We start from the raw sequence: 27,834 nt of genomic DNA on the forward strand, positions 1-27,834 counted from the left end.
AAAATATGGCTTCTGTCCTAAGCTGCCTTCAAGTCTAGTGTGGATATGGGTCAGATCTCAAGCCTACAGCTTAACGTGACCACTCATGTGGAAAACGGGCAGAGGGACTGTGGGTGTCTCATTCTCCAGGGAGAATTAAGAAAGGCATTCAAGGGTGATGGGCAGGATCACGCTGAGAAGTGGGAGTAGCGCCCTTTTCATGGGGAGATCACTGAGTCGAGGACAGGCCACGCATAGAAGTGTGAGGCACTTGGTATACTTGTAATAAGTACATTTAGTCATTTGAAAAAAGAGGGCCTTGAAGAAGGTGTAGGACAAGTACCCTGGGTGCCCTCAAGTGGCTGCCTCCTGCTGAGGAAGTTCTTGGTGCCAACTGCAAATCCCCTCAAAGTCCACAGTCTCCCTCCTGCCTTGCATAGGACTTGACCCAATTTATTTGAGATTTCAGGGTGCTCCCTAGAAACCTCTGTGTTGTGGGAGCCATTTCATAGGCTGCAGTGGAAAAGACAGAGAGAGGACAGAGCCTGTGAAGAGACTGGTGTAGGAACAGAGGCAGAGATCAAAATAAAAAAGATAATAGGCAACATTCCAAGGCATAACTCTCATGACCTAAGCATGTGCCATCTGCTTCCCGGCCAAGCATGACGGCCAGGGCCTTAGAGGGCTCGGGTAGCTCCTTTCCACCTTTACCCTGACTGTAGAGTCAAGTGTTGGATATTTAGTGGACAGAAAAAAACAGAGCTCTTGTTTTTCCATCCTCTGACCTGCTTTCCTGGGCCTCTGCTCCACAGACTCTGGTTACCAGGGTTGCCAAGATTACAGTCACTGAGGTTAGTCAGTGTTTCTAGGGTTGTGACCTCCTTGGGAACCAGAGAGGATAGTTACAGAGTGGGATAAAGGTCAGAGGACTCCATAAAGACTTGAGGATTAGTGAGCAAAAGGTAACAAAGACCAAAGGCAGGAGGTGAATGGGTACACTGTGTGGTTCCTGTTTGTATAAAAAGAAAGTTTATTGAGGAAATTCAGAGATCCGAGTTCTAGTTCTAAATCTGACAACATGAAATACTTTAGAAATAGAAGTTTCAGTCCCTCATCCTGTCCCCAGATTCCTTAGTTCTTAAGACTGCTGCTGCTTTTCTGAGCTTTTCTAACTATTTCACTTCTTTCTTTATTTTTTAATTAAATTTATTGGGGTGACATTGGTTAACAAAATAATATAGGATTCAAGTGTACAGTCTATGATACAGCATCTGCATATTGCAGTGTGTGCCCACCACCCAAAGTCAAGTCTTTCTCCATCACCATTTATTTGGTCCCCTTTACCCCTTACTAACCTGACCCCCACTTCCCTCCGGCAACCACCAAACTGTTGTCTGAGTTTTCTTTCTCTTGTTTGTTCACTTGTTGCTTTCAGTCTGCTATCCCACATGTAAGTGAAATTATATGGTTCTTGACTTTTTCTGTCTGATATATTTCACTTTGCATGATATCCAGTCATGTTTTTGCAAATGGCAGTATTCCATCTTTTTTTAACAGCTGGAAATCACTTACTGCTTAAGCCAAACAGCACAGGCTTGGAAAGCTGTGGCTTGCATAGATTCTACAGCAGAGAGCAGGAGAAAACAGAAGGAGAGTGTGAGCAGGGGTCTGAGATCAGGTCGCAGCTCATTGCTTGGCTGAGACTTGAAGACCACTGCCACTGCTGCAATTCACATATAATCCCAAACAAATGAGGCACATCAGGGATTTCTGTTGCTCTTGGAATAAAATCAATGCAGAGTCCAACCACTAGATGGTGATAAATCACTTTCCACTCAGGCTCCCTTTCCGCTGGCATATTTCCTTTTGCAGTGCCGCTTAGCAGAAAAACAACTTTTCTTACTTGGAATGATGGCCAAGCTATAAAACAGAAAGACTTTTACTCTAAAATCCCAATAGATACTCAGTATGACTTGTATGATAAGAATAAACTTTGAGACTGTTTAGTTTAGGGGCTTTCGCATTTTTGACCAAGACCATCAGTAGGAAATGCATTGATATCAAACCTAATACCCACACAGTAGGAACAGTAGTTCATTAAATGGTATTTATCCTTGTTATGTAAGATGTGTTGTTTTCTATTGTAGTCTTCAATTTAAAAAAAAGTACTAGACATGAACTACAAATTGATTTTATGAGCCACTGATATATGGATCATGACCTATGGTTTGGAAGAAGCCAGGTCTAGTTCCTATCTTTTAACCCCAAAATAGTTTTCCTTTGTTTCCCTTTATACCACTTATGCTCTGTGTTCATCCAGTTTCTTTATAAATACTGGTATGGCCAGAGCTCACTGCATCCTAAAGGGAGCACATTTCCTTTTGAACAGCTGGACCACAGGTTGTCAGTGTGCCACTCAGGTTAGTCAGTCACAGGGGTCTGCCTGCATTGCTGTGAACCCACTTTGACTAGGCGAAGCAGCTAGAGAACACAGGCTTCTGTGTCTCAGTAGAGGCTTCGCAGGGGCCACCTCCTCCAGGATGTGCCAGGCTGTTTCGCAGGACATTGAGCAGAACGTCCTCTCCTGGGCTTCTCTGGAAATCCTCCCTTTGCCACTTCAAGGACAACCACCAGTAAATCACTGCTTTCTTCTTTCTTCTTTCCTGGCTGTCAGCTTCTTTGTGGTACACCCATTCCATAGTTTTCCTTATGTCCAAACCAGAGCGGTGGTCAGATCTGGTAAGTTTCTCAGTGTCAGTATAATCAGTTGCACACACTTAATGCTTAATATAAGAAACTTGCTCTAATTTTTAATATTTTAGGATTTTTAAACATAGATGCTAATTCGGTTGATAATTCAAATTATTAAAAGGTAACATGTGCTTCTTATCTAGTCCTAATATAAAGATATATTCTTCTAAATTGTTTGATGTAGTCTCTTTAAAAGGAGGTATTGGCCCTGGTTGGGTAACTCGGTTAGAGCATCGTCCCGATACACCAAGGTTGGGTTCAATCTCCAGTTAGGGCACATGCAAGAAGCAACCAAAAAATGCATAAATAATTGGAATAACAAATCAATCTCTCTCTCAATAATTTTTTTTAATTGGAAAGGAGGCATTAACCACCTACTTAGTATGTCCACTGATGTGCTTTGAGCAGGACATGACGCCGGCTGATGCTGTGGAAGCCTTGGCTGGTAGCCTGGGGAAACGGGAAGCAGATCCAGAAGAGGGAAAGCCTGTGGAGGACAAAGTCAAGGTAAAGACAGCTCAGATACTTCTAGAAAGTAACTACCATTGATCACCCTCAGTCCCCAGAAAGGTTAGTCATTAAAAAAAAAAAATAGTTCCCACTACATGTGGCCAACCGGCTTTCTCTGTTTCTGTGTGTATCCTGCTCAGTAAGCTAAGCCTGAGCAGGCGTCTGGATTTGAGCGCAGCAGTGGACAGACAGCATGCGCGTAGCAGAGTTCCGAGTCTTACTTGTCCACCTGCACCCCTGTTATGGAGGACTCAGGAGAACAGTGGCAGTTGCCTACTGCTCCTCAGGACTTCCTCATAGCCCCACCGGCTTAGTGGCGGGGTCTGAGCCTGCTACTTTAGGATGCAGTGTTAAAGATTAAGGGGCGGTAGGAATTCAACACATGTGGTCATATAAACATTCTAACTTAATGATGAATACATTTACTGCAACTTAAGTAGTTCAGGCATCCACTCTATGGAGAAAGATGTATTAACAATGAAAATGATGTAACTTCTATTTAGGAGAAAGCCAAAGAAGAGGATTGTGAAAAGCTTGGTGAAAAAGAAGAAACAATTCCTCCTGACTATAGATTAGAAGAGGTCAAGGTAAATAGATTAGGGTATTTTTCTACTTGATTTTAATTCATACTGAATTCTACATACATAAAGAAGGGACATTAGAGCAAATCTAAAAGATAAAGATCTTGTTTCTTAATATTTCAAACATCAAATAGGGTTAGTCTACTAATATCCATTTAACACTCCAAATATGAAGCTAAAACATTCCTAACTGGCCTTTTACTCCTCCCTGAAGTGAAAGAAATCTAATGTCTAAGCAACCTAACTTTTCTCATCTAATGAGGAAAAATTTGCAACTTTTAGATATGAAGGAAAACTATGAGTGCTGTTTTCTTTAATCTGAATGTACAGGTTGTTCAAAACAAGTGACACAGTGTAACCCTGTTATGAATCTTGTAGTTTAAGTGCAGCCACTCAAACAGGGGCAGAGGCGTGATGATAGAACATGCTGTCACTTAAGAGAATATTCAACTCAACTTCATCAACAATTCAGGAAAATCAAACTGATACTCCTCTTACCCATGTTCACTAGTCCATTTGTCTGGCAAGGACAGGAATTCTGCTGAGCATTCCCAGATGAAAATTCTATTCTGCTTGCTTCTGCATTTCACCGTTCAGTTGAAACCATGGCATTTCTATTGATTCGGGCTCATGTGTATGCTATTTTGTAAGGTTTTCAGAGGGCTTCCTAAGGGCCACACATTCTGTCCCTACTCACCGCCACCATTTCATAAAGGGAGGTAACTCTTCCTAGTAGGATATTGGTTGCTTTCTCTCTCCCTTTGCTGAATTTTAGTAGCAGTTTTTAAGAAAGCAGTTGATTGGCTTTCCCTGACCACTTTGTTATGTGGTAGTTTCATCCTCTTCTGAACTTGTTGACCTCACATATCATTTATTATAACATTTTCGTGGCGGTTGGCTTGATCGATTTTTTTTCAGTTCTGTACTACTCTTCATCAGCTGTGCTCACATCAGGCCTCTTCAATGAGATTCAGCTCCCTGAGAGTAGCCCACAAGGTTCCCCTTCCAGACAAGGGGTGATTTCAGTTTGAGCGTGGAGCAGATGTGTCCCTGATGGCCCTGTGTGAAGTTTGCTGCCTTTGTAGCTAAAAGGGATCATGGAGAACAAGCCTAGGTTCTGCTTTCCCTCCTAACTGAAGAATAGTCAGAAAGTCCAAGGGAACATGCTGAGATGGAAAAGGGAAGCAAGTGATCCTCTAACACAGCGATTTTCAGCCTTTATTGTCTCACAGCACACATAAACTAATTACTGAAGTTATGCGGCACACTGCAAATATTTTTTGCTAGTCTGACAAAAAAGTAGGTACAATTTTGATTGCTTTACAAAATATTGTAGTAATAATTGCCTACCCTTTGTGCTCCAAAGTGACTTTTTAAAAAATCAGATGCCTGTACATATATATAAGGATTTCTGGTACCAAGAGTTAACCAGTCAGATGCAACCTTATTATGCAGTGTGACCAATAAGATGCAACTCGACTACATGACACATATATATTTATATTTTTATTTATATTTTTATGTATATCTATGGTTCAAGACAGGGCACTTACGCCAGACAGCTATTGTTATGTTGGCTGTTGTCATTTTTTAAATCTGACAATCTAAGGGAAAAGAGGTCAGTGCCCTGGACTAATAGTAAAGTACTGCATGTTTTAAAAATTCTTCCTGTCTGCTGTGGCTCAGTGGATTGAGTATCAGCCTGCGAACCAAGTGTCACTGGTTCGATTCACAGTCAGGGCACATGACTAGGTGGCACATCAGGTCCCCAGTTGGGGGCACGAGTGAGAGGCAACCACCCCACAATGATGTTTCTCTCCCTCTCTTTCTCCTTTCCCCTCTCTCTAAAAATAAATAAATTATTTTTTTAAAAATTCTTGTTGCACACTGGTTGAAAATGAAAATTGCTGCTTTAAACCATTTTACCTCTTCACATTTTAAATAAACCAAACAAAAATCACTTTGACCAGTGTATCAGGAGAAATACATACATGCATACACACACACACACACACACACACACACACACACACAATATAACCATATTTATATATATATATATAGCCTTGCACAAACTTATTTTTGTGTATGTGGATAAATGGGATTTACCACTTATTTAAAAACATTCTTTTGCTACTCAGCCAAAACAACTTCATTGATTTTGTCCTGTTACTCAGAAGTGGTACTTAGAGTCATTAGAAGCTTGGTGTCATCTCAGCCGTAAGTTTCAGAGCATCCCACCCACAGGATGAGCTCCCTGAGGGCAGGGACTTTGTCTATCCTAGTTTCTATGGAATTCCCAGTGTTTACTGCGGGGCTGGCCACAGAATCAGTGTGCATTAATTGGACAGTTACCTATAAAGTTAACCAGCTTTGTCCAAGCAACTTCTGCAAAGCCCGCCACCCAGCAGGCTCATCCCCATGCTCCCCCAGCATCCAGCAAGTGCCCTGCCACAGTGCCACGTGCCACACTACATGAGCTGTGCGCGTGTTTTTGTCTGGCACCAGTCTGTGGGCTTCTGAGGTCACCAGCTGTGCCCAATCTGCTTTGCAGCCCTTGTGCCTAGGGAATGCCTTTTCTCTGTGGGCTGTTTGTGAACATGACCTAATTAGGGTATATTCTCTCATGAGAGAATGTTTTTTGAAATGATGAATCTAATTGATAATGTACAGCAACATCATGTATAACCTGCTAATATTTACAAGGATTCATCCTTAGGATAAGTGTGAAATGACTCAATGCCATGTTTTTCTCCCCTTGAACAGGATAAAGATGGAAAACCACTCCTGCCAAAAGAGTCCAAGGAATCGCTTCTAGTAAGCAAGCCTGTTTTCTCTGAGTATCTCTTTCTCACTTGGGCCTGACTGGAATTCAGGAAGGGCTTAGCTTTCTTTTTAATGAGTTCATCAGCATATGAAAAATGACATCATTTTGAAGAGGAGACAGATGAGGTGGTGTCTGATTCCTTTCCTGGTTCTTGCAGCTCATGAATGAAGACCTCCTTCTTGATGCCTTGTCTAAGGACTTCACTGGGCCCCCAGACACTTCATCATCTGTGAGTTTGAAACTCCTGGTTTTGTTTCCTTCCTTTTAGGGTGGGAGAAATAAATGGAAACTTAGGACTTAGAATCTGACTTGGTAGCTGAGGAAACAATCACAAAATTAATGACCCTCAACCCACTGTAGCTATTAAAAATGTGCTGCATCATGAAGTATTGTTCCAGCAGAGTGAATATTTTCAACACTCTAACTAATTAAACCAGCGAGCATGTACTTTATCAAGTGCACCTATGAAAAGAGAATTTAGAATTGGGTTTATCTAAAGTTACTTCTTAGACAACTTACCAGTTGATATTCTACAGTTTGGTCATTTTCCACATTACTTCTAGGGAACAGAGGTAATGAGCTTACTATGGAATAGATAGTCCCTCAAAGGGCATTCTGTTACTAGAAAGTTTGGGAACTGTTAGGTAACAATGAGGTTTCTTTACTAGGATTTTTAGGACTTTTTATATGCAAACATATTGTAAGTCTGTTGGAGTTCCCAAACTTAGGTTCTGCAGAACCTTTTTTTGTGGGGTCTGGGTTATTTAATCCTATGTGGACAATGGCATGGAAAATATGTATCAGTTGAGAAATAGAATAGGTGACAAGTAGAAAAATAATGATTCCTTAGAGTTGCCTGAAGTTTTTGCTCTCACATTTGTAGATATTATGTATGTTATGTATATTAGTAACAGATTAGAAAATATAATTACCTAATGAGATGTCAGACTTATGTAAAGAAAACAGCAGTAGAAGAAATGATTAGAAAAACAAGAACATGAATAAATTAAATCCCATACATCTAAGTCAGGTTGACTAAATGTCTTAAAAGAATGATGATAATTATGTCCAGTCATTTTATAAGTTAACATTTTTATTAAAACAGCAATAAGTTACTTTATATGACTCAAAATTATTCTGAAATATATCTGAAAAATGAATATATAACAACATAAAAAAGTACTGAAAAGCTCTTTCACTCTTTTTAGGGAAGATTAACTTAACTAAACACTGGACTTTTTATACAGTAATGGTAAAAACAAAACAAAAAAAACAGCTAATTCAGAAAGCAAAGTTACAGGTCAATGGAAAAAGAAATCAAGAAATAAACATAAATGACAGATTTAGTATATTTGTTAAATGAAAGAAAAAAATCATTATTTCAGAAAGATTCTGGAATAATAGGCTATTTAACATTAAGAAAAAAAAACTGAAACCTTATATCATGTAGCAAGTAATAGTAGTACATCATAATACCTAATATAGTATCAGAATTTAAATTATGTGATAAGTACCTAATTTAGGTGAGCAAGGCGATGGGAAGCAGGCATGCTCATTCTTTGCTTTTAGCAGTAGGAATCCCTAGCAACTTTTGAAAGAGCAGTTTGGCAGGATATAGCTAACACCATAAAAAGAACCACTTCTGGAACTTTGATTCAGGGTAACTAATTACAAAGAAGAAAGCTGAAAAACTGCGAACAACCTAAATGTACAACAAGAAATGTGTAAACAAACCATGAATTCTGTCATTAGATTATTAAACAACATTTAGAATTATAAATAGGAACAGGAAATAGGAAACTGTGGAAAATAATACCATGGAGTAAGAAATAGAATAAAAACTGCTCTTAAGATTCTGTGTTACTATGTGTCCATTTGGATCAAGAGAATTAATAATCATAAAGCTACATTAAGAGCAATATTTAAGTGATGGTATTATGGACATAATTTTGTATAAACATATTAATGAGCAAAATCTCTTCTTTTTTTTCCCCCCCAAACAAAAGCCATTTGAACCTGCTAAACTTTCAGCTGTCATCTCCAAACTGGTTTCCCAAACCCCAGCTCCAGCCACCCATTCTGCCGGTCCACCCCCTGACACTTCGGTAAGCAACATATTTTATAAATATTTCTTTTCACAGCAAGAACAACAAGAAGAAAAAGTAGGATTCCTGCTTAGTGTAAGCGGAAATAGACAAAAATTGTTAGGAACATCGGGCGCCTTCAGGTGAAGTAAGATGAGTGATTTAGGGAAATGACAGAATATCGAAAATGATTAAATGAAATAATTTATGTGAAAATATTTTACACATAGTTAAGAAGCTTAAATTATTGCTTTATTATAATCAAGTGCAATGTGCATTGTGTATACATTTGAATGATTAGGTTTTTTAAATTAAAAACTTTTTAGCTTTCCTGATCATTTATTTCCTCCTTATATTTTTCTTAATACATGCTATAAATACTATCCATTATTTAACCTCAAGATTATTTTATGGGATTCTTTGGTGTTTGAGCTTCTTTCCCCCAAATTAACAAATATGTCATGGAATAGCATAGTAAAAATTTGTCATTTTCATGCTAGTAATAGAAAAGCCTCAGCATCAATATTGTTTTAATTATTTACATGTTCTGAGGCAAGACTGTGGGATCAAAGTTTTACCAGATTTCCTTGATTAATTTTTTATGCAGTACCAAATGTGAAATTATCGAGGAGACCATGGCACATCAAAAGATAGAGCTTGCCCTAAACCAGGCCCCATCTCCTATGGCTGAGAAGTGCCTGCTTTGCTAGATGGAGATGAAGTCACGTTAGTGAAGTCAGCTATGCTTCCTTCGCCTTTGATGTAGCATCAAAGCTTAGTGCTGTAGTCAGAGATTCTGAATGAATTTTCATCCTGTTGGGTCAGCCTCAGGAGCATCTGAAAATATCCAGAGGCACAAATGACAAAGCCCAGACTGGTCTTTGGGCAGCTCCCACCATTAGCAACTATAATCCTGGGCTCTCACAAAGCACTTAAAACAAGTAAAATGCTGTGTGTGTGTTTGACAACCGCAATGATGAAAGTCCCTGTACAACAGAAAGGAAGAATCATTAATAACCCAGGCTGCCATTGATACTTCAGTTCTTAACACTCAGGTGAGAGGTTATGCCCTGATTGAGGCTGTGAATAGCCGTCTGCAAACAAAGCCGGTTTTTTTTTTCCCTTTTAGCAAAGTTTCCTGATTTTATTTTTTCTCTTGCAATTATTGTCTATTTTTCAATTACAGTTTACATTTAATATTATTTTGTATTAGTTTCAGGTGCACAGCATAGTGGTTAGATAGTCATATACTTGACAAAGTGCCCACCCCACCCCCAGCATATTTCCGGTACCTACCCTGCACCAAACAAAGTGATTACCATAATATTGACTACATTCCTTATGCCTTGACTAGTTTGTAACTACTAATTTGTCCTTCTCAATGCCTTCACCTTTTTCACCCAGTCCCCCAATGCTCCTTCCTTCTGGCAACCATCAGTCTGCTGTGGGCATCTCTGAGTCTGTTTCAATTTTGTTCATTTATTTTGATCTTTAGATTCCATATATAAGTAAAATCATATGGTTATTTGTCTTTCCCTGACTGACTCATTTCACATAGCTTAATACCCTCTAGGTCCATCCATACTGTTGCAAATGGTAACATTTTGTTCTTTTGCTGAGCCCTTGGGTTGCTTCCATGTCTTGGCTACTGTACATAATGCTGCAATGAACGTGAGGGTGCATATATCCTTTTGAATTAATGTCTTGGACTTCTTCAAATATATCCTCAGAAGTGGAATCACTGGGTCATAAGACAATTCCATTTTTAATATTTTTGAGGAAGCCCCATACTGGTTTTGTTAGTGGTTGCACCAATCTGCATTCTCACCAATGGTACACAAATGTTCGCTTTTCTCCACATCCTTGCCAATACTTGTTTGTTGATTTATTGATGATGGCCATCCTGACAGGTATGAGGTGATATCTCACTGTGGTTTTAGTTTGCATTTCTCTGATGATTAGTGACATTGAGCATCTTTTCATGTGTCTATTGGCCATCTGTATGTCCTCTTTGGAGAAGCATCCTTTTTTAAATTGGATTGTTTTTTCTGGTGTTGAGTTGTATGGGTTCTTTATAAATTTCAGATATTAACCCCGTATCAGATGTATCACTGGTAATTATGTTCTCCCATTCAGTGGGTTGTCTTCATTTTGTTGATAGTTTCCTTTGCTGTGCAAAAACTTTTTAGTTTGATGTAGTCCCATTTGCTTCTCTTGTCTAAGGAGATATATCAGAGATATTATTGCCTACGTGTTCTTCTAGGAATGTTATGGATTTGAGGCTTACATTTAAGTCTTTAGTGTAAGGTAATCTAATTTCATTTTTTTGTGTGTACCTTCCTTTTGCAAGTATGTTTTAGAATGATATCTTCCTTATCAGTTTTTTCATCAGAGGGCCTACTTTTAGTTAATATTTTATTTGGAACCATAATTGAAACTAGAAATAATGTTTATTTACATGACTATACTTGGGAATCAAAGAGTAAAGTAAGCTGTAATAATTCATATGAGTTTTCATTGCTGGTAACATTAGACTATCATCAGCATTTTCAGACAATCAGGCCAGGGAACCCCATCTTTTTATTTTTAGAAGTGACCTGTTTTCTTGGAGGGTGAAAGACATCTGGGGATGGGGCAGGCGTGACAGGTGCTGAGAGGTCACAGAGAGCCAGGAGCAGGGAGACAGGCACTGGCCGAGGGGTGGCAGCCCAGTGCTTTCCGTGGAAGTCTTAGTGGCAGTGTTGAGGGCTACACTCCGACAGATGGCCTGATTTGGCCCACCAGTGACTAATTCAGATTTACTTTTTAACAGAGTGACAACAAAGAAATTGACGATGCTCTTGATCAACTTTCTGACCGTCTAGGACAAAGGCAGCCTGATCCAGATGAGGGCAAACCAATAAAGGATAAAATCAAGGTAAAAGGAAAAAATAAGTGAAAATTTAAGATTTTAAAAATAGCATTGAATACCCTACACTCCCCCAAAAAAGGAAAAAAGAAAAACCAACTTCAGACTTTGTCTGGAGTTAATGAACTGTTGGATAACTTGTCTCATATTTTCTGATCTGTGGCTTTGTATTTCTTTACTTCCTCAGGGAGGGCTAGGCTGTGTCACAGAATCAGGCAAGTATCCTATTTGTGGCACCAAACCTTTTTAAGATAGAAAAGCACAGCTCTGCTTGGTTAGTTTTATTCTCTTCCCACATTAATGTTTCTTGGTTTTATCTGGTAGTGAGACATCATATATATGGTGCCCATATGTATGCATCTTGTAGGTTGATACTCTGTGCATGTAGTGGCAGAGGTTTTCCTAGCAGCCTGTCTGCCGTCATCACTAACCCGGCATGCAAACTCCAAAAGGAAGAGAGCTTTGGGCCAGGAGTTCAACCCAGTGCCGAGGTGTATTGGCAAGGCACAGTTAACTCTCCAGTATGTATAGGGACTTGTTGATACTTAACATACAATATTTAATAATCCATTTAGCTGGAATCAGGAAGCTATTGACCATTCCAATTGGTGTCCCAAAGATGGCATTTCAAAGAATTGTTATGTCTTGATTCTACCATTGTCATAGGAACATTGATGTGAACTTAACCTATATTTGAAAAATGGAATAATGATACAGAAAAATAAAATCTAAAGCATGCCTCCCCCAACCCCGATTAGGGGAGTTAGTGTCACTGAGTTTGTGACAGAGACCAGCCATGCTCCCCTGAGGTGGGGAGGCTGGGCAGGAAGAGCTGCTTACTGAACAGCAGGTATTTCCTCGCTCGCAACATAAGCAGTCAGCACATCCATCCAGATTTGCTGTGCATCCTGCTCCTTCAGCGTTGCTTATAAATAGTGGTTATTATTATCTCTCTCAATGCCAAGGTGCAGTGACTTGATTTTTTTTATTTGAAAAGTAAACCTCACAGATACTTTGTGTCCTTGGGTTTTATCTCCTTACATAGTTTCTGAGGATAATCATTTATTTCAGTTTAAAATACAGGTAGAAAATACACAGATGTAATCTGACCTATAGATATACATGGGTTTCCTTTTGTTTTCATCAACTGATAGCCTGTTCAAGTCTTCCGTTTTGTTATTCTCTTGATTGAAAAATAAAAACAGATTATGTTTTTGCCTCAGAAAAATACAGTAAATGCTGAGTGCTGCATTTCAGAATGTATCCTATAAGCAAAGGAGGAGAAGCATATTAATTATATCTATTCCATGTTTTTAGGAAAAAGTGAAAGCTGAACACAGAGACAAGCTGGGAGAAAGAGATGACACAATCCCACCCGAATACAGACATCTCTTGGATAACAATGATAAAGTAAGTGAAGGCAAAGGTCCAAATTGGATATATATATTAAAGCCTTTTACATTCAAACTTTACTTGAAATGAATAGGAGATGCATTTTAACAACAGCATAAAAATGAAACATGACTATTTTTAATGTGCCCCTGTTGAGCAGGCTGTCTAGGATTCTACTTCATATTTATTTGAGTCAATATAATTTTTGTTTAGTTATGCTGGACACCACGGTGTAAAGAGAATTAAATAATGTTCAGTCCCTCACTGATGCTCAACAATGATCCTAAGGCACGTACACAAATGAATTATTTTTACAAGAAAAGGCTATAAAAAAGAATGATATTTATAATCCTGACTGAAGCAGAATCTCTCTGTTTAAGGAGAAAAATAAAGGAGCTAATATTGGAATAATTAATAGGGCAAATAAGGCACCTCCAAGACCTGGAGGGGTCTCCATTTCTTCCTTCTCCTATACTGTTGAGAGTGAAGACAGGCAAAACCATAGTCTCAATCACAAGTCCTATTTCTATATCTAAGTATATTGTCAAGAAGTCCTGGCCCTTTGTCTCTAACATGGAAGCCAGTTTTTCTTAGGTTAGTCTGGCCTGTACCTCACCCCATCCCAATAGGCTCCTAGTTGTAAGTCAATTAGATGATAAATAACCCATTTCTGGCCCCTTCATCAAAGAAAAACAAGGAAGTCCAAATTATATCCTTTCTATACTGCTTCATTTGGCTGTAAGTGTTATCAGTTTGGGTGTCTTCTTCTACAGCAGCGGTTCTCAACCTGTGGGTCGCGACCCCTTTAGGAGTCGAATGACCCTTTCACAGGGGTCGCCTAAGACCATCGGAAAACACATATATAATTACACATTGTTTTTGCAATTAATCTCTATGCTTTAATTATGTTCAATTTGTAACAATGAAAATACATCCTGCATATCAGATATTTACATTACAATTCATAACAGTAGCAAAATTACAGTTATGAAGGAGCAACAAAAATAATTTTATGGTTGGGGGCACCACAACATGAGGACCTGTATTAAAGGGTCGCGGCATTAGGAAGGTTGAGAACCACTGCTCTACAGAAACCACTTCTCCTTGCTTTTATTCAGTATTCCTTGAGAGAGCAATTCTGCACCCTGCTAGAGTCCTCCCTGCTCTGATGGTACCATCTGACCCTGTGTGTGTCCTTTGGGAAATGTATTATTTAGTGTTCTTGCCTTCGTAGACAGGAAGAATCCCTGATGAGTTGTATTCATAATCTTGGCTGGAAAAACAAACAAACAAACACCTAATTTATCTGTAGACTGTTCCAGTGCCTCAAATCCTTCTGAGATATGATAAGCTATAGTAAATAAGACATAAAATCACTAGTAAATAAAACATAAAAACACAAGTTACTTTTTGTAAATTTTAAGTAGAATTTTAACACATGATGGCAGAAAAGTTCCTAAGTAAAGTTGTTCAGAAGCAAAAAAAAAAAAAAGAAAGTTCCTAAATAATTAGTGTTTCTTTTACTTCCAGGACCAGACTCTCACTTTTGCATTTTCCCCAAGAATATTGAAATAATTATAAGGTGGTAGTTAAGCAAAGCTGGTGGAGAAATAGTAGCAGCCTAGGTTAATCCGCTGTCGCAAATACGTGTTCTCCAAGTCAAGTAATTGGATAATATACATAGATTATATAAATATTGACTACACCTAAGTAAAGCTTTACAAAACTTTATGTCTAACCAATTTGTCTGCTTTGTTTTTAAGGACAAACCAGTGAAGCCACCTACAGAGAAACCCAAGGAATCAAATGTAAATACCACAGCTGTGTGTTTCTATAATTTTTTTTTAAATTCTAGCTGCAACGTGTGCAATTTAGAAGTCTAAAATTTATTGAATGCCTACCCATTTAAGAGTATGTATAGGGTCTTCCCAAAAAACCTTCAAAATAGTACCATTTTCCATATTAAAAGATCAAGGCTCAGAGAATACTAAGCAACTTGTATAAAAGAATAGAATAAAATAAAGCTGTCACTGTTTTCTTGTTTTAACACATTACTTTGTTAGGAAAAGAATGTCAACACATTTTTCAGTGAGTTTTTTTAATAAACATCTTTACTTTCTGTATTGGGGGAAAAGGTTCTATATAGCATTTTTGCTTTGTGTTTTTTCACGGATGGTTATTTCTATTAATACCTCAGAAACCTGAAGGTGATCGGGACCCCATTGATAGCCTCTCAGGGGATTTTGACAGCTGTCCTTCAACTACAGAAACCTCAGAGAACACAGCAAAGGTACTGTGCTTTTTCATATTTACTTTTTTTGAATGTGTGTTCATGTGTGTATACACATAATTCTGCTACCCCACAAACACTATGTAGTGCATTTCTTTTTCCATATGTAGTATATATTTCACATAGTTGTTCTTAGAGTCCATAGAACACATCGCTTAACATTACTTCATAAATGTGTTCCAGGTTGCTTCTCTATTGCTATCAGTTTTGATTGCCATGTTATATGGCTATACAAAAATAATACTTTGTCTGTGGTCATTTAAAAGGAAAGCAGTCCCTTACTGCACCTCGCCCCCTCGTGCCCACTGACCTGAGGTTTCCTCGTCATCCCTCAGGACCCAGTTCATCTATATGCTCCTTTGGGAAGACTTCTCTGACCACTTCTCCCTACCCAGGCCACAGTGGGAAGCCTCTCCTTCCCTGCCATCTGGGTTAGCTAGCGTCACATGTGTAGCACACCACCGAGCTATGTACTTTAAACATGATTATTAGTGAATGAAAAAAATAATGTGTAACTCAAAGTATGTGGGTGGGTGTGGCATTTTACCTATAAATTATACCCTTGTTATTTTTAGAAGAATTAATACTATAGATCTCACTTTGCTATTGCTTTGGCTGTTATTATTAATATCTCGCAGCCACTGAATTGCCAGTCCTTCATCTGGTGGGTAACTTAATTTCTAGTTTTCCTCATTATCTGATTTCTCATTCCCAGAAACTCATAATTAATGTTTTTTTTTTTTTTTGTGAGTGGGCTTTATTTTTATATAGCACTTGCCCCAGCTGTCTGTGGTTGTCTCTATTGTTACATTTCTCTTCCATAACACTGAAAACAATCTCCTATTCTTAGTCTATGGCACATGAAAAACAATCCCAAGACAAATTAGCTCTGTTTTGATGAGCAAAAGATGGTCTGGGAGAATCATGCATCATGGAAATTGGCAGAGCATCATTGTGACCCACATTTTCCTCTTTTTTATCCTTTTTACCTCCTATCTTAGTCACTTCTGGGTACATTCACCATTGTTCAAAAAGTCGTGACTAAAACACCCGAAGTTTTCCATTATTAAATTGGAGATCTCCAGGCAACTAAAAAGAATAGTCTGAATTGATTAATTGCAGCCAATACTTAATTGCTAGACGGATTAATGATAGCAATAGCCTCATTACTTTCCTTTGCTTTAGGACAAAGACAAGAAGACAGCTTCCAGCTCCAGAGCACCCAAGAATAGGGGAAAAGCAAAGAATTCTGCAAAGGTAAACACAGCAGTTAAATATGTTGCAAATTAGTTTAGCAATTACATTAAGTGGCATTTATCCTTTTAGTCACTTAATTTCTGATTGGAATCTATTTAGAGTAAAATAATTTAAGCATTAAGCACTATATTCCCTAGCCTGTCTTGGTAAAGAAATTGAAGCTTTAAAGAGTTAAAAAAAAAAATTAACCTGTACTTTAGAAATCTAAATGAACATTCTTAACACAACTGTTAAAACACCACCAGAGTCCTATGCTGATCTAGAGAATATTGCACAAAATACTGGTGAGGCCACTGTAATTTTATGGTGCCCAATGTCAGCTAAGCTGTCTGTGCTGACCTCTTCCCTTCCAGCACATTCCCGCCCAGTCTGTACATGGCCTTGCCTTCTACTTCAAAGAGAAAACTAGAGGCCACCCTGCAGAAAAATCCCTAAGGTCCGCTTCCCAGTTACCCACTGACAAACCCTCTCCTCGCTCCTTACCCTTCAGCCTCTTCTTTCTCTCAGCAGTCAATTTCTCCAAAATCTTCAATCTCTTCAGCTCAGTTTTTTCCCTTATCATAAATATGTTTAAGTTCTTTAACCACTTTAAAAGCAATATGCAAACTTAGAAGCCCTTCTGCCTACCACCCTACTGCCATCCTTAAATGATCTAAGATTTCTTCCTCTTCTTCAGCTCTGCCCAAGATCAGCCATGACTTGCTGGTTGCTGTACCATTCAGTCCTCCCTGGTTTAGTTGGACTCTCACTATGCTTTGGGGACTTAGACTTGATGCTCTGATATGAGAGAGTTTGGGGAATGTTGGGATAGGTGAATGCATTTTCCCCTTCACCTCTGAAGACCCAGACCACCACTTCCACCTGAACGTTTCCACTTGAATAACATATTGAGAGCACAAGTTCATATACTGCATTTCATTAAATCTAAATTACCATCGATTATAAAATAAGCCATTTGTGTATCGTTAAGGAAAATATTTGATAGTGATATGCTATTCATTGTACAACCTCTGCAAATCGGGACATTTTAAAAGGCAGGGTGAACACCACCAGAGAATGTAGTTTATGTACATTTTAGAATATAAAAGTACTATATAGAATTAGGGAAGATCTTAGAGTTTCTATGATCCGAAGTATTAATTAGACACCACCTGGGAGGGCAGACTATTAGTGTATAATTTTTCAGTTTTTCTAGAGAGTAGAACTAAGGCTAATAAGTGGAAGCTATAGGTTCCAGTTTCTTAGAATTGGGCATTAATGAAACAGAACAGTTAGAATCATTATTAAAATTATTCAAACTGTGGTCAGGAAAGAAATGGAAGTTTAGACAACTTCTAGATCTCTTCCAATTCTTAGAACATGATACAGATGGTTATTTCTATGATCCCCTAACTATAATGAGAAATTAAAGGTACAGCTTTAAAAACAATAGTCCAGCTACATCAAAACTCTTTAAAACAAGATAGTTCCAATTCAAGATGGCAACATAGGAACAGCCTGAACGCCCCTCCCTCCTAAATCTGTAGGTGAAACAGTTTCCTCTGGGGGAAATAAAAATTCAGAAGTGAGCTGAGTAACTCTTCCTCACTGGGCAAATGAGGGAAAAAAAAAAACCCATATTAAAACAGGAGAGGCCGACACACCATCTTGCCATAAACCTTATCCCTCAGTGTGGCAACTCATAATTGGAGGCAACTCAAAACCCAGAGCTTCTCCCTAAAGAACTAAGTTTGAAGCCCATATTTGGTACCCCAGCTTATAAGAATTGCACCTGTGAGACAATGCCCCAAAACATCTGGCTTTCAAAGCCAACAAAGCTTGCATCCGTAAGACCTACAAAGCTATAGTGAACTGATTGGTCCTTAAAGGGCTTGCACGCTTGGACTCAACAGCCCCAGAGCCCAGTGCAGATGCAGCCGATTGAAAGGCTCCTAGACTTTTTATAAAAGAGGCTTAAACGACTTAAGTGCCAGCGTGAAGGACAGGCACCTAATTCGTCACATACCCAGGGGCCTGCTGAATCACTTACCAGGGACAAAGGCTGATGGGGGCCATCTTTTCCCTCACCTTTGCTCCATCTGGCAGGTGCCATCTTTGCGCTCACGCACTGCTTCACTCCAACTTGCCAGTACCTCCTGGAAAGGAGCTAACACCCTCCTCTGGTGCCTCAATATTTGCAGCTGCTCCCAGGAGACACCTTTAGATCACCTGGTTCTGATGGCCAGGGGGACTTAACCCATATAACTGTATATTTGTAATCTTTAAAGGCTGCTGCCTGAAGGTCTGGCTTCCAGTCAGCCTGAACCTAGGTGCTGACTGAGCTCCTCTCCCCCCTGGAACACTGACAGGTTTCATCACACCCTCAACTACTGGGAGCCCCAAGGATTAAAGAGCTGCTTGGAAAATCACCAAGGTTTGAGAGACAGCCAAGATCTAGGGCAAGGTTGAATGATAACCTTCATCTCCTTCATAAGGCCACTTCTTCAAGACTGGAAGAAGTGGCAGTTTCATCTAAAGCATAGAAACCAGCACAAAGTATCCAAGAAAATGAAGAAAGAGGAATGTGTTCCAAACAAAATAAGACAAAAGCACAGGAAAAGTCCATAATGAAATGGAGATAATGATTTACCTGATAAAGTGTTCAAAATAATGGTCATGAAGATGCTCACTGGATTCCATGAGGCCCACAAAGGAGAAGAATGGATGAGTACAGAAGTTCAACAGAGATAGAAAAAATATGAAACTACCAAATAGGAGTTACAGAGCTGAAGAATACAATAATTGAACTGAAATATACACTAGAGGGGCTCATCAGCAGATTAGCTAAAGAAGAAAGATTCGGAAGATGGCAGTGAAACTCAGAGTAACAAAAAGAAAAAAGAATGGAAAAGAAAATGATGATACCTTCAGGCCAACATTTGCATTATAGGGGTCCCAGAAAGAGAAGAGAGAAAGAGGCAGAAAACTTACTTGAAGAACAGACGGCTGAAAAGTTCCCTAACTTGGGGAATAAAACAAACATCCAGATCTTGAAAGCCCAGAAAGTTCCAAATAAGATGAACCCAAAGAGACCCACACTAAAACATTATAATTAAAAAGTCAAAGACAAGGAGACAATTTAAAAAGCAGGAAGAAAAAAAACAATTTCTTATGTACAAGGGAACCCCTATAAGACTATCAGCAGATTTTTTAGCAGAAACTTTGCAGGCCAGAAGATAACAATATTGTTGAAAGAAAATAAAACTTCCAACCAAGAATGCTCTACTCAACAAAGTTGTCATTCAGAATTGGAGAGATGGTTTCCCAGACAAGCAAAAGCTAAAGGAATTCATCACCACTAAACTGGCCTTGCAAGGAACATTAAGGGTTAAGGGACTCTTTTAAGGTAACTGAAAGAGTGCTAGTTAATTACAGGAAAACATTTGAAAATACAATACAAATAACTGGTAAAAGTACTGGGTTGGCTAAAAAGTCCATGTTTTTTCCATAAGATAGCTCTAGTAGTGCTTAGTTGTCTTTAATTTCATTTGAAACAGTTTTGTTATATTGTATTGTGACCCCTGTTATATCAGCATGCATTTAAAACAAAACTTATCAAAAACTGATGAATTTTTGTGCAGTCATTTTAATATTGAAGATGGAAGAAAATATCCAACATTTTCAGCACATTATACTTTACTATTTCAAGAAAGGTAAAAATGCAACTGAAACATAAAAATAGATTTGTGAGGTTTATGGAGAAGGTGCTGTGACTGATCGAACATGTCAAAAGTGGTTTGCGAAGTTTCTTCGACATTTTGGCCAAATAATTCTTTGCTGTGAACTATCTTATTCATTGGAAGATGTTCAGCAGCACCCCTGGCCTCTACCCACTAGAAGCCAGTAGCGGGAGATAGCCAACATACTCAGTATAGCCAAATCAGTAAAGAGGGAAAGAGAGATGGAGGGAGGGTGAAGACAGGGTAAAGGGGATCTACGATAGAGTGATGGAAAAAGGCCAGACTTGGGTGGTGAGCACACAATGAAATATACAGATGATATATTATGAAGTATACCTGAAACTTACATAATGTTATTAACCAATGTTAACCCCAATAACTTTAATTTAAAAATAATTGTAAAACACCAGTATGCTATTGACATAAACAGACACATAGATCAATGTAACAGAATAGCAAGCTCAGAAATAAACCCACGAATATATGGCCAATTAGTTTACGACAAAGACAAAGAAATATACAACTGGACAAGCATAGACAAAATGAAACTGGACCACACTATCTTACACCATACACAAAAATTAACTCAAAATGGATTACAGACTTGAACGTAAGACCTGAACCATAAAACTCATAGAAGAAAAAATAGGCAGTAAGCTCCTTCAGGATGGTCCTGGTGATGATTTTATATAATTGACACCAAAAGCAAAGGCAACAAAACCAAAAGTAAACAAGTGGGACTATATCAAACCAAAAAGAAGCTTCTTAGAAGTATGGCAAAGGAAACTCAAGAAATAAAAAGGCAAACTACTGAATAGGAGAAAATATCAGCAGATCATATATTTGATAAGTGGTTTATATCCGAACTACATAAAGAACTCAAATGGCTCAATAGCAAAAAGCAAACAATTCGATTGACAAATAAATGGACAAAGGCTCTGAATACTTTTTTTTTTTTTTCCTAAAAGACATACAAATGGCCAACAGGTACATGAAAAAGTGCTTAACATCACTAATCATCATGGAAATGAAAATCAAAACCACAATGAGGTATCACCTTACATCTGTTAGGATGGCTATGGAACTAGAGAGAATTATGCTTAGTGAAATAAGCCAGGCAAAGAAAGCAAAATACCATATGATATCACCTAACACAGGAAACTAAAGAACAACACAAACAAACGAACTAAATAGGACAAAAAGTAGAATAGCAGTCAGTAGGGGGGAGAGGGGATGGAGAGAAGGGGGATAAGTAAGGGAAGGGTCTAGTCAAGGAACGTGTATAAAAGACTCATGGACATGGACAACTGGGAGGGATATGATTGTGGGAGAAGGGGTGGGCTGGGTGGGGGGAGCAATGGGGGAAAAATGGGACAACTGTAACTGAAAAACCAAATAATAAAAAGAAAAAAGAAAAATGCAGACACCAATGGGGAAAAAAAAAAAGACAAGAAATAATAAGTGTTGGCAAGAATGTAGAGAAAGGGGAACCCTTGTACAATGTTGGTGGGAATGAAATTGGTACATCCACTTTGGAAAACAGTATGGAGGTTCCTCAAAAAATTAGAACTACCATATTTTCCAGCAATTCAACTTCTGGTTATTCATCCAAAGAAAATGAAAACACTGACTCGAAAAGATATGTGTACCCCCATGTTCACTGAAACATTATTTATAACAGCCGAGATATGGAAACAACCTAAGTGTTCATCTGTGGATACATGGATTTTTAAAACTGTGATGTATATATACACAATGGGATATTTTCAGCCATAAAAAAGAATGACATCTTGTCATTTGTGAAAACATGGGTGGACCTTGAAGGCATTATGTTAAGTGAAATAAGAGAAAGACAACATGTAATCTCACACATGGAACCTAAAAAAAACAAAGCATAAAAAAATACTAGCTCGTATATTGGTGGTTCTAGAGGCTGGAGATGGATCAAATGGGTGAAGGAGGTCAAAATGTACAAAATTCCAGTAATGAAACAAATAGTAACTATAGTTAATAATGCTATATTGCATTTTTTAAAGTTGCTAAGAAAGGTCTTAAAAGTCTCATCACAAGAAAAAAAATTCTGTAACTATGTATGGTGACAGATGTTAACTAGACTTACTGTGATGATCATTTCATAATTATACAAATATTGAACCATTATGTTGTACACCTGAAACTAATATTATATTATCAATTATACATCAATAAATGAGATAGTAAACTCCATGAAGAATACAAAAAAAAAAAAAACAGGCTGATAATTAGTTGTTCATGCCATTACCTCAAATAAATTAATTTGCTTATTATTTAACTTCAGTTATACAAAGTACATGATCACCCCTCTCATGAAAAGCAGAACACATAATAACCCTGTATGCTGACTGGACTAGCTGGCCAGTAATGCCCCCTTACAGGGAAAGGAATCACCACAGGATGTATGAACAATACCATCCAAGAACACCTGTGTATTTTTTCTTCAATTACCTTGGTCTTAAAAAATCTAGATAGAAATATTTGAATCACTTAAGGTTATTTTTAGTTTATAAACTTAAAAGGGAAGAATTCATAATATTGTGGCTAAATAAAAAAGATAATTAGAAATAGCCATCTTATTTTCCCCAACTGACTACCATCTTTTTGCCTCTTTCATTCTGAGAAGCCTAAGAATCTTCTGGTTAATCAGTTTTATGATACTTAATCCAAAAAGAGCGAGCTCATTGATGGTTTTGCTTTCTCTTTTAGGCAATGGAGGAGACCTCCAAGCCAAAAGGTGACAAAAAAAATACAAGTTAAAGTTCACACTATTTGGTAAGTTGGGTGTTTGTTGTAAATGAAGGCAACTGGACCTTCTAATTCTAATAACCTATGTGTTACAGGCGAGAGAAACTAAATCTACTTTTTGAGTATTTCATGTTCTCTTCATACTATTGCTGTGAAATGCACATTGCAAAATCTATAGAGTAATTCCCTGAAAAACACTGAGTGGGATGATTGTGCTATTAGAGTGTTAAAAACCATTAATCTTATAATTAAGGGCTCTTTAAAATATTAGGCCAGAAAATGACCATTTAAGTCTAGTTGACTCTGAAACTCAAATGCTCTTGATTCTAGGTTACTGTGGCAAAGCAAAATTAGCATGTTGTGTTACCTCTTACAGTGAAATGTCCTTATGTTATTGGTATCAACACGTGGTGGGTGGGGGGAAGTACCCCTTAGGGTCTGGTGGAAATTGCAGGGTTTTTAGAACCAAGGGTAAAGAAAGATTGACCACTTTTGTTCATCTTAGTTTGGGAAAATAAAATACTATGTTTGATTCTACTTTATGTAACTTAGGAGCTTGTATGGATAAGAGCATCTCTGAGCTCTCTGTTGAGAGCTGAGACTTATTAACTTCAGAAAGAAAAGGCTTTATTCTAAGCCATAAAATCTTATCACTGCTTTCCAACCAAAGCCTAAAGAAATAAAAATATAGGTTAAATTGGCTTTGGCTCTCTCACCATGGTCCACCTTTATTTCCTGTAAAGAGGGGGGGTATACTGATTAGAACTGCTCTTAAGATTTTCCCAAAATTTTTTTTTTTTAAATTTCTATTTAATAATCCACTCTCATATTCACATATAGGAAATTCCTTCTGGTCTGTTATACAACACTTTTTGCAAAATGTTACCATTTATGGTGCCTTGTAACAAAAAAATTACATACCAAAGTGGTTCACTGGATTTTTTTCTTTGAATTTTTCAAGGTATCTACATATAAAATCTTCAGCTGGTGAATGGTGACTTCTGAAGAACAAAAGGCTTTGACAACAAATTTTTCTGGGTGGCTTCTAGACGGTGGTATTTGATGAGTTTTTTTGATATTCTAAACATTGGTTTCGTACTCTGTTCCTGGAAAGAAACTGAATGTCTGGTTCACATTGTGCTATTATTGTACGGAGTATTGATAAACTTTGAATTTTTAAAAACTGCCTTCAGTTCGGAGAGAAAGGACCTTTATATTTCTAAGAGATATATTTGACAGTTTCTTGAAGCAACACCCCTCCTCGCAGAAAAGGAAACACCTTTGCAAACTTTTGCACATCCTACACACAGTGCCTGTAAATCTCATTAGTATTTTCCATTTGCACTTAATTTTGCTGTTGTTAGCATTTGTAAAACAATGCTTTAAACATTCTTCACTGTCCTGATTTCTTATTACTCCTTTTTCTCTTGGGCTTTTGAACTGTATTTGGTGTTTCTTTGGGTTAATGTTTATAAGTCTGATATAAAAAATTGTACATTGGATGCATATCTCTCCTCGAGCTGTTAATGATAAATGAATAGGTAACCTGGACAGACCAGGAAGCACCGCACTGCTTTTCAGGTTGAACTCTTTCTCTTTTTCTTTCTTTTTTTTTTTTTTTGCCAGAGGTTAGGATTTCTGCACTTTGTAGCTAGTATACAAAACATACTGAGACTTGAATCAAGTCAGAAGAGCAAGATATGGACTATAAGTCACTGCATAGCAAGTTCCAAGATAATAAAATCTACTTCTTGGAATATTCATATGGCTTGAACTCCGTTGGTTTACTCTTAAGCTGTGTTTTGCACTCACTCTATATAAAACCTTAGCAGCAATTGTTTCCTTAAAGTCATTGCAACTCTAGTCTTTGCAGTGTATAGCATCTGGCTTTATGGAAGTTAGGTTTACCAAATACAAAAACAAACTTCTGCTTTATAATTTTTTTTTTAGAATTAAAAAATTTGCTCCCCCTCAGAACAACTTAAGAACTAGGCTCTGATGTCTTACAACTTTGAATGGTTTCTGAGATCTTTCTGAATGAATTGTTTATGAACTAGCACTGATGTGGTTGATGAGATTTTGATATATATTTCATCTTTATTTCCTGGTAGTGAATGCAGGGAAAGATACCAGGTACATATCAAACTGATTTGGAATTTCTTGTTTCAGAGAGCACAGTCTTCCTTAACATCTGTTTAGAGGTTTTATTTATTAGGACTTAGATGTCTTCACTAAAAATAATATCACCGATACTGTCTAATGTTGGTGGAAGGACAAACAAAAATAATACTGCTTATAATGGGCATGAACTTTTGTTAATACTCTACAAATTCTCTTTGAAAATCATGCATATACCTGTGGGATTTCAAACATTAAATACTATGTCCATCCCATAAGAGATGCCGGCATTTTTCTATTATTCTAAGTCTGGGAAATATAAGCCAGTGTTATGGTGACTAAACAGACCTTTTCAAGCACTGACAAGAAAATAAACACATGCTTCCTGGGGGATTTTAATTATGTTTCTAGTTCTTCCATTTGGGTAGTATAAAGTGGGTTTTTTTTGTTTGGTTAGTATAAAGTAGGGGTTTTTTTGTTTGGTAAAAAAGATGACTGACAGATCTGTTTGCAAGGATATGGCTGCAGTATCACTAGCTTCCATGCATATATTTTTTAAATGACATACCAAAACCCAGAGATTTAAGAAATGCCTATAAAAGTAAACATTTATTTAAGGTAGTCTGAATATGCTTTTTTGTGTATTAGAAATGTCTTCAAGACATGGGTGTGCTAATGATTAATGATGACTTGAGTATGCTATAGGATCTAAATTAGTCCTTTTTTGCCCATCTGATTAGGAAGACATAATTGCAGATATCTCCTTCGAGGTAAATAACAGACAACTTTTTATTACCAAAAAGGTTTTGAACATTGTTGAAGCAGTATTGTGTCTATTTAGGAAATGGACTTCTCCAAAAGCAAATGAAAAGTAGGTTCCTCAGGTGACTAAAACTGAAAAATCAATATTTCCATGTTTCATTAATCAGGATATAAAATACAATTAAAGAAAAATATTTTACATTAAAATCTTGACTTTGTATGTTTTTTAGAAGGAAAATACCTGGGGGTGGAAATTACCAGTGGTTTGTTTCTGTGTCTATTTTTCAAACCATTAAACCATGCAATGTGTATAAAAATGGAATTGTAAACACATTTATGTCAGAAAAGTCACTATTTTGACATTTTTCATATCATATTCCTTTCTCTTGAAAATTTTGTAGTATACTAAAAACCTCATAAGCGACTTCTCAGAGTAATATAAATAAATATTTTCAGCTTCACAATACATTATCATTTACCGGAGACTACGTTATTAGGCCAAATAACGAGCCAGGGAGAGAAGCACCACCTACCTAAGTAAGGATCAACAGTGCTCAGGTTCAACTTCAAGTGAAAGGTTTCTCCTCTAGACCTGAATGTGCCTGCTATTTCAGAAGGGACACTGTATCTATCAGTCAGGGCTGCTGAGGAACTAGATGACACACTCAAATTAGGACTCTCTGAGGAGGGTTCCATAAAAGGTTTTTCTGTTTTGTTTTGTTTTTAAGCAAAGCTAGTGGCAGGGCTGTATGGAAACCATAAGAATGACTAGGACTGGGAAAAGCCAGGCTGCCACTTCACCCCTCATCCTGAAGGGGTGAGAAAAGGAAGCAGTTACTAGAACAGAGATGGGGAAGGCTGTGTGGGAAAGAGGGCCGCCCTTCCAGAGCTCAGAGACCAACCGGCTGCAACCTGCAAGGGAACTAGGAATCAGCATCCCATCACCTCGCTCCCACTCCAGCTCCCATCTGGCCTCTTGGGAGACTGACCACAAGCCAGAGGGCCCTACAGTTCGCCCCTGGTGTGCAGCAAGGAAGAGAAGGTGGCAAGTGGACCGGACTCAGTCTGGCTCGTCACTGATCCAGGTGGTCATTGTCAGTGGTCTCTGCTGTTCAGAGTGTTCAAGGGGCTCACAGAACACGTGGGGAGGAGGGGCTCGGAGACTGCAGGGTGTAAGTGTAAAATACACAAGGACAAGGTACCTTACTCCGTGGTGGTGAGGAGCCCGCCGCATGGGTTTACATTGTGGGCCACACCTGTAAATTGAAACACATGCTAGCCATGACCCACTGGTCACAAAATCTACAGCCAGGCTTTTCACAGGACCGGTCAAATGAATAAGTTGAAGGAAAAGGAAGTATATTCGGTGGGAGCCAAAACAGCCATCTCCAGTTTGAAAGTATTCACATTCAACAAAATTCTGGTGATTAGAAATCACAGGAACCAACAAGGGCCGAATTGTTACAGCAGTTCAGGCTTTTCGTTCTGGAGCCACACTCTGATTTTATCAAAATTCTTATCCATCCAGCGTATGTTTTCCTCAATGGTTTCAATTGTTTGTTGGACACAGCGGAGCTGAGAACCATTTTCTTTCAAAGAACTGAAGAATCCTTTTACCTTGTGAGGGAAAAATAAAAAAGGGAGTTTTTAAATCTTTGCTTTATTACATTATACAAATATAAGTTCAGGCTAGTTAAAACTGAAGCCAAAATTCCAGCATTTGTCAAAATTCTGTATGGAAGGCAGCGCCAGGTGTCTGGATACGATTATGTACACAAACTTAAGCTATATGAAATGAGCTCATGCCTCATGATGTCAAGTTTTGTGTTTTTTCTCTGCAGCTTTTTAAATTTATTCACAGTTGCCAGATTCAAA

The 27,834-nt window shown here is 38.0% G+C and overlaps 2 protein-coding genes across 5 annotated transcripts in view; one reads left to right on the forward strand and one right to left on the reverse strand.

Annotated features, from left to right (window-relative positions):
* Positions 1–24,840, forward strand: part of CAST (calpastatin) — a 131,951-nt gene extending 107,111 nt beyond the window's left edge. Inside the window, exons 24-35 of the mRNA XM_090276516.1 lie at positions 3,139–3,237; positions 3,744–3,827; positions 6,588–6,638; positions 6,806–6,877; positions 8,655–8,753; positions 11,545–11,649; positions 12,958–13,050; positions 14,796–14,840; positions 15,230–15,322; positions 16,508–16,579; positions 23,041–23,106; positions 24,041–24,840. Coding sequence (XP_090132642.1) covers positions 3,139–3,237; positions 3,744–3,827; positions 6,588–6,638; positions 6,806–6,877; positions 8,655–8,753; positions 11,545–11,649; positions 12,958–13,050; positions 14,796–14,840; positions 15,230–15,322; positions 16,508–16,579; positions 23,041–23,091 — 864 coding nt within the window. The 3' untranslated portion in view covers positions 23,092–23,106; positions 24,041–24,840. The remainder of the gene's footprint in view (positions 1–3,138; positions 3,238–3,743; positions 3,828–6,587; positions 6,639–6,805; positions 6,878–8,654; positions 8,754–11,544; positions 11,650–12,957; positions 13,051–14,795; positions 14,841–15,229; positions 15,323–16,507; positions 16,580–23,040; positions 23,107–24,040) is intronic.
* Positions 24,841–25,961: 1,121 nt separating this feature from the next.
* The window catches only part of ERAP1 (endoplasmic reticulum aminopeptidase 1), a 35,793-nt gene continuing 33,920 nt past the window's right edge, over positions 25,962–27,834 (reverse strand). For all 4 annotated transcript variants that reach the window (XM_090276512.1, XM_090276515.1, XM_090276514.1 and 1 more), the window contains one exon: positions 25,962–27,576. In XM_090276512.1, coding sequence (XP_090132638.1) covers positions 27,421–27,576 — 156 coding nt within the window. In that variant the 3' untranslated portion in view covers positions 25,962–27,420. The remainder of the gene's footprint in view (positions 27,577–27,834) is intronic.

Source organism: Furipterus horrens, unplaced genomic scaffold (genome assembly GCF_987537825.1).
Source record: "Furipterus horrens unplaced genomic scaffold, mFurHor1.1.pri manual_scaffold_5, whole genome shotgun sequence".
NCBI classification, from domain to species: Eukaryota; Metazoa; Chordata; class Mammalia; order Chiroptera; family Furipteridae; genus Furipterus; species Furipterus horrens.